We start from the raw sequence: 5,148 nt of genomic DNA on the forward strand, positions 1-5,148 counted from the left end.
GAGATCAGAGCTGAGCCGCAGGAAGTGCCTGAATACCCTGTTTCGCCAGGTGGTGAGCCTTTCTCAGGTTGGAAAGCAGGTGGTGTAGTTCTACTTTAGGCCTTAACGCCTCCTACTGTTCCCGGAAATGGAGACAATGTGAATTTGGAGACCCCTTAGCTCCTTTCCTGGGGTGGGGCGTGGGGGTGTAAATCCCACTGGGTCAGCAAAGTCCTGTGGGGTCAGCAAGCAAGTAACCGTATGGGAAGGGGCTGTGTGGGTGGGGAGATTTACAGAACTGAAGTCTTTGGGCATGATTCAGTGCTACAGACCCCAAACCCATCTATTTTAAAAGAGAAAACTGTAGCAGGGACCGGAGGTGATTCACCTCGGGAGCCATCCGTCCTTGCCGCCCATCGCATCGCCACCATTCTTGTTCCCCCGACACTCAGAGCCAGCCACACATACCAAGGGCGGCAATCTGAGGCACCCCCACGCATCCTTTAGAAAGGCCCAACTCCACAAAGGGAAGTCCAATGAGAAGTCATTATCTAAATAATTCACCGCAATCACCCCTGCACCCAGATGGTTACCCTCTGCTTCCTTCTGCCTACGTAGACGCGACTTGAGACGCGCCCCAGCCTCCTTCCACGGCAGAGCGGTAGGAGATGGGACCCGTTGCTCGGTCCGCTTTTCCCCGAAGCGCCTTGTCCCAAGGCGCCCCGAAGTTGGACCAGGCTCCGGCCAGAGCGCCACAGGGCCGAGGGCCCAGGAAGGGCGCCTGGGCGGGCGCTGTCCAAGCGGCCGAGAGACTGCTGCAAGCGCCTCCCCCTCCCTCGCGGGGCCAACACGCGGCTCACCCGGGCTCAGCTCCCAGTCGCCTGCCACCAGCCCGCCCGGCACACGCCTGGGGCGGGATGGAGGCTGCGCCAAGGCCGCCGAGGTGCCTGCGGCGGCACCGAACAACGAAGGAAGCTCCTCCAGCCCCTCAATGAGGTTCATTGCCCTCCCCTGCACCCCGTGCCCCACATCTTTTCCATCAGATCCAGCCGCGAATATCCCAGAGAACCCCCTTTATGCACCACCACCCCAACCGGATCGGAAATTATCCTTCGGAGGGGCAATGATACATGCAGCCGGAGGTCATCCTGGGGGCGGGGGGCGGGCATCCTTGATGTGTACACACCTACCCAGGGGCGCTGGCAACAACCAGCCCGCAGTGCCATCACTTCCTTCTCCTCGGAGGCTTCCACAACGGCTCAGTTGTGGGGAGCACCTCCCAGTTTTTAGACCTGGATGGCACATTACAGACCATCTAATCCAACCTCTGTCGTTAGACAAGAACACTGAGGCTCAGAGAGGATGCCACTTACCGAGGGCCACAGAGCTAGTGAGAGCGCTTTGGGACTGGAACAGAAGTCTTAGGAGTACTTTTGGTTTTAAGAGTCCAGTACTTCGGGAGGTGTTGCCCCCATCTTTCTGAACTTCAATCGCAAATTCGCATTAGCTCCCAAAGACAGTGAAGAGCCCCCCGCCCCGAAGAGCAGTGGGTAGAAGAAAACAGGAAACATGAAGCCCCACTCCTCTCTAACTTTCACACAGCCCGTGCCGCTTTTTCCGCCCAAATCCTCCCCTGTGCTTAGCTCCAAGTTTTAGGAGGATCCCAGGGCACCTCACCCCAAACTGTCAACCCTTACACCCCAACTCCCAGAGCATTTTTGCCCCTCCTGTGACGCCGCCCCCCCCCCTTTCTAGAGCCACCCCCGGCTGCGGCCCGCCCCGAGCGCGCTGCCTGTTTATTCAGCCGGGAGTCCGGCACGCGCCAGGCGCACGCACTGCAACAACAAACCCTGCTGAATGGAGAGTTTGCAAGGAGCGGCCGCAGGGAACGGGAGGGGGGGAGGGAAGGGGAGGAGGGGGGGGTTAGGGAGTGGGTGGGAGGAGGAGGTAAGAGGGGGGGGAGTGGGGGCTGCAGCCGCTCGCCGCAGCAGCGGGGAGTGGGGGGCAAGGCGGGGCCAGGGCTGCGCGTGGGGCTGGGTGTCCCATTGAAAAGGGAGCCGCACTCCGGCCGCCCAGCATTCTCACTTCTGGCCAGGGAACGTGGACGGCGCACCGACAGGGAGCCGGCCAGGGAGGGCGAGCGAAAGAAGGAAATAAGAAAGAAAGGAGGTTAACAAAATAATAAAAACTGCCTGCCCCACGGCTGGAGAGATCGAGACCCGGCGCAAGAAAGCGCAGCCCTAGGGGGAGAGGAACGGGAGACTCCGCAGAGCGCGCTCATCACTGACTTTTGCTTCTTCTGCTTTTTTCTTTTAAAACAAGAAGGCGCTAGCGGCAGCCTCACACGCGAGCGCCACGCGAGGCTCCCGAAGCCAACCCGCGAAGGGAGGAGGGGAGTGAGGAGGAGTGGAGGGAGGAGGAAAAGCATTTGCACTTTCTTTGCTCCCATCCTACGAAGTCTCCCGGGGATTCTGTAATATTTTAAACGCCCCTGCGGACCCCCTCTTCACCTCTCCTTTCCTTCTCTGTTCGTGCACCCCAGTCCTGTCTGCGTCTCCCTCACGCGCCCCGCACCTCGCGCCCCCGCTCGCTCCGATCCCGCGACTCCTTGGCAGCCGCTGCGCATGGAGAGCTCTGCCAAGATGGAGAGCGGCGGCGCCGGCCAGCAGCCCCAGCCGCAGCCCCAGCAGCCCTTCCTGCCGCCCGCAGCCTGCTTCTTCGCCACGGCCGCGGCGGCGGCAGCGGCGGCGGCGGCCGCGGCGCACAGCGCGCAGCAGCAGCCGCAGGCGCCGCAGCTGAGCCCGGCGGCGGACGGCCAGCCCTCAGGGGGCGGTCACAAGTCCGTGCCCAAGCAGGTCAAGCGACAGCGCTCGTCCTCGCCCGAACTGATGCGCTGCAAACGCCGGCTCAACTTCAGCGGCTTTGGCTACAGCCTGCCGCAGCAGCAGCCGGCCGCGGTAGCGCGCCGCAACGAGCGCGAGCGCAACCGCGTTAAGCTGGTCAACCTGGGCTTTGCCACCCTTCGGGAGCACGTCCCCAACGGCGCCGCCAACAAGAAGATGAGCAAGGTGGAGACGCTGCGCTCCGCGGTCGAGTACATCCGCGCGCTGCAGCAGTTGCTGGACGAGCACGACGCGGTGAGCGCTGCCTTCCAGGCTGGCGTCCTGTCACCCACCATCTCCCCCAACTACTCCAACGACATGAACTCCATGGCCGGCTCGCCGGTCTCATCCTACTCGTCGGACGAGGGCTCTTACGACCCCCTCAGTCCCGAGGAGCAAGAGCTGCTCGATTTCACCAACTGGTTCTGAGGGGCTTGGCCTGCTCAGGCCCTGGTGCGATGGACTTTCGAAGCAGGTAGGTTGCAATTTGGAGTGAAGGGGGTGAAAGGGGTTTCCTTGTCTTCATCTTTTTTCCTTCCCCTTAGTGTCTGTAGGAGGGGGACTGTCTCCACGGAGACGGGGGAGGGGGGGGCAGGGATTGATTTCAAGGACTTGCTCAAGTTAGTCGATTTGAAATCCCGGTCTGTTACTTTCAGCATTGACCTCTGAGAGTGGCTTTGCCCAGGTCTGCAAGGACTGGAGATAGGGGTGAGGTGGGCAGACGCTGAAGAACCGAGTCCTAAGACCTGTCAAAAGAGGAGCTGTACCCCCACTCCCTAACCCCCCATTCCCCCTAACGCTGGCTACCAAGTTCACTTTAACCTCTCCCGTTCTTCTCCTTATGTTATAGGGTGACTGCACAACCTGCATCTTTAGTGCTTTCTCGCCAGTGATGCTGGAAGGGAGGAAAACGAAAAAAGAGAAGGGAAAAAAAAAAAAGGCAACCAACTTCAATACCAACCAACCGACCCTGGCCTGCTAAGCGAGGCTCTCACAAAACAGGGATGCGTTCAGAACCGTATCTTTGCACTCCAGTCATTCATGGAGATAAGAAGAGTGACTAGGACCTGAGTCAATGTGCAAAATGCTGCTTGTGTGCAAAAGCAGTGGGCTCCCGGCAGAAGAGAGCAGCACACTTCCCCTAGGAACTCCCACCCAAACTAACAAGCAGAGCTGAGAGCGCTTGCTGGGTGTCCTCACCTCCCCGCCCTCTTTGAAAGCGCAATGCTTAACCCTCTAGCAATGGGTTGGTGTCTTTCCTCTCAGTATCCTCCATCTCAATAAGCTGTGGACATTTGTCTGCAGTGAAACTATGCTCTATGCTCAGTCCTTTGACACCCCATCCTCGGGCCCCTGCCCCAAGCCCCGCTCCCTCACTCCACCTTTCCTACCATTTTCATCATAGGATGCTTCCAATCTTTGTGAATTTTTTTTATTATAAAAAATCTATTTGTATCTATCCTAACCAGTTTGGGGATATATTAAAATATTTTTGTATATAAGAGAGAAAGAAAAAATTTATAGAGTTTTGTACAAATGGTTTAAAATGTGTATATCTTGATACTTTAACATGTAATGATATTACCTCTTCATATTTTAGATGTGTAGCTCACCTTACAACTGCCATTTTCCCTATGTGGTTTTGTAAAGAACTCTCCTCATAGGTGAGATCAAAAGGCCACCAGATGTACTTAAGCACCAATGTGTCTTACTTTATAGAAACTTTGTTAATGTATTAATGATGTTATTAAATACTGTTCCAGAACAAAGTTTATGCAGCTACTGTCCAAACGCAAAGTGGCAGCCAGTGTTTTTGATAGGTTGCCTTTTGGGAAATTTCTATCACTGCCTTTTTTTTCTTACTGTTTTATTACAAACTTACAAAAAAACATGTATAACCCTGTTTTATACAAACTAGTTTCGTAATAAAACATGTTTCTTTTTTTTTAAAACAAGTGAAAAAGTCTTCTTTGACTCCCCTGCCTTGTCCAAGTTATCGAAATGCCAAAGGGAAGGGGTGGGTGAGGGAGGAGAGGGGAGTACAAAGCATGGTAACTGGAAGGCATGACAAGGATGAGAGCTAAGACCCGTCCTACCTGAGGTGGCTCTATGACGAATGTTTTCTTCCCCTTTTAAGGTGCAGATATACTCATACACCAAGAGAAGAGGTGGTGATTGATGGCTGCATTGTCTTTTGATAAAATGACTTATATTTTTAAAAATGCCCCCAAAAGTGAACTGGCAAAAAGAGGGCCCTCACTCCACGTTCTAGCCCTTACCAGCATCT

At 55.7% G+C, this 5,148-nt stretch overlaps 1 protein-coding gene across 1 annotated transcript; it reads left to right on the forward strand.

Moving 5' to 3' along the window:
* The first annotated feature begins 2,047 nt into the window (after window positions 1–2,047).
* ASCL1 (achaete-scute family bHLH transcription factor 1) lies at window positions 2,048–4,812 on the forward strand. The gene is made up of 2 exons (XM_053920524.1): window positions 2,048–3,336; window positions 3,712–4,812. Exon 1 carries the CDS (start codon window positions 2,604–2,606, stop codon window positions 3,288–3,290), a length of 687 nt encoding a protein of 228 aa, XP_053776499.1. The 5' UTR covers window positions 2,048–2,603; the 3' UTR covers window positions 3,291–3,336; window positions 3,712–4,812.
* The last annotated feature ends 336 nt before the right edge of the window (window positions 4,813–5,148 follow it).

The sequence above is a fragment of the Desmodus rotundus genome, chromosome 3, assembly GCF_022682495.2.
Source record: "Desmodus rotundus isolate HL8 chromosome 3, HLdesRot8A.1, whole genome shotgun sequence".
Taxonomy (NCBI): domain Eukaryota; kingdom Metazoa; phylum Chordata; class Mammalia; order Chiroptera; family Phyllostomidae; genus Desmodus; species Desmodus rotundus.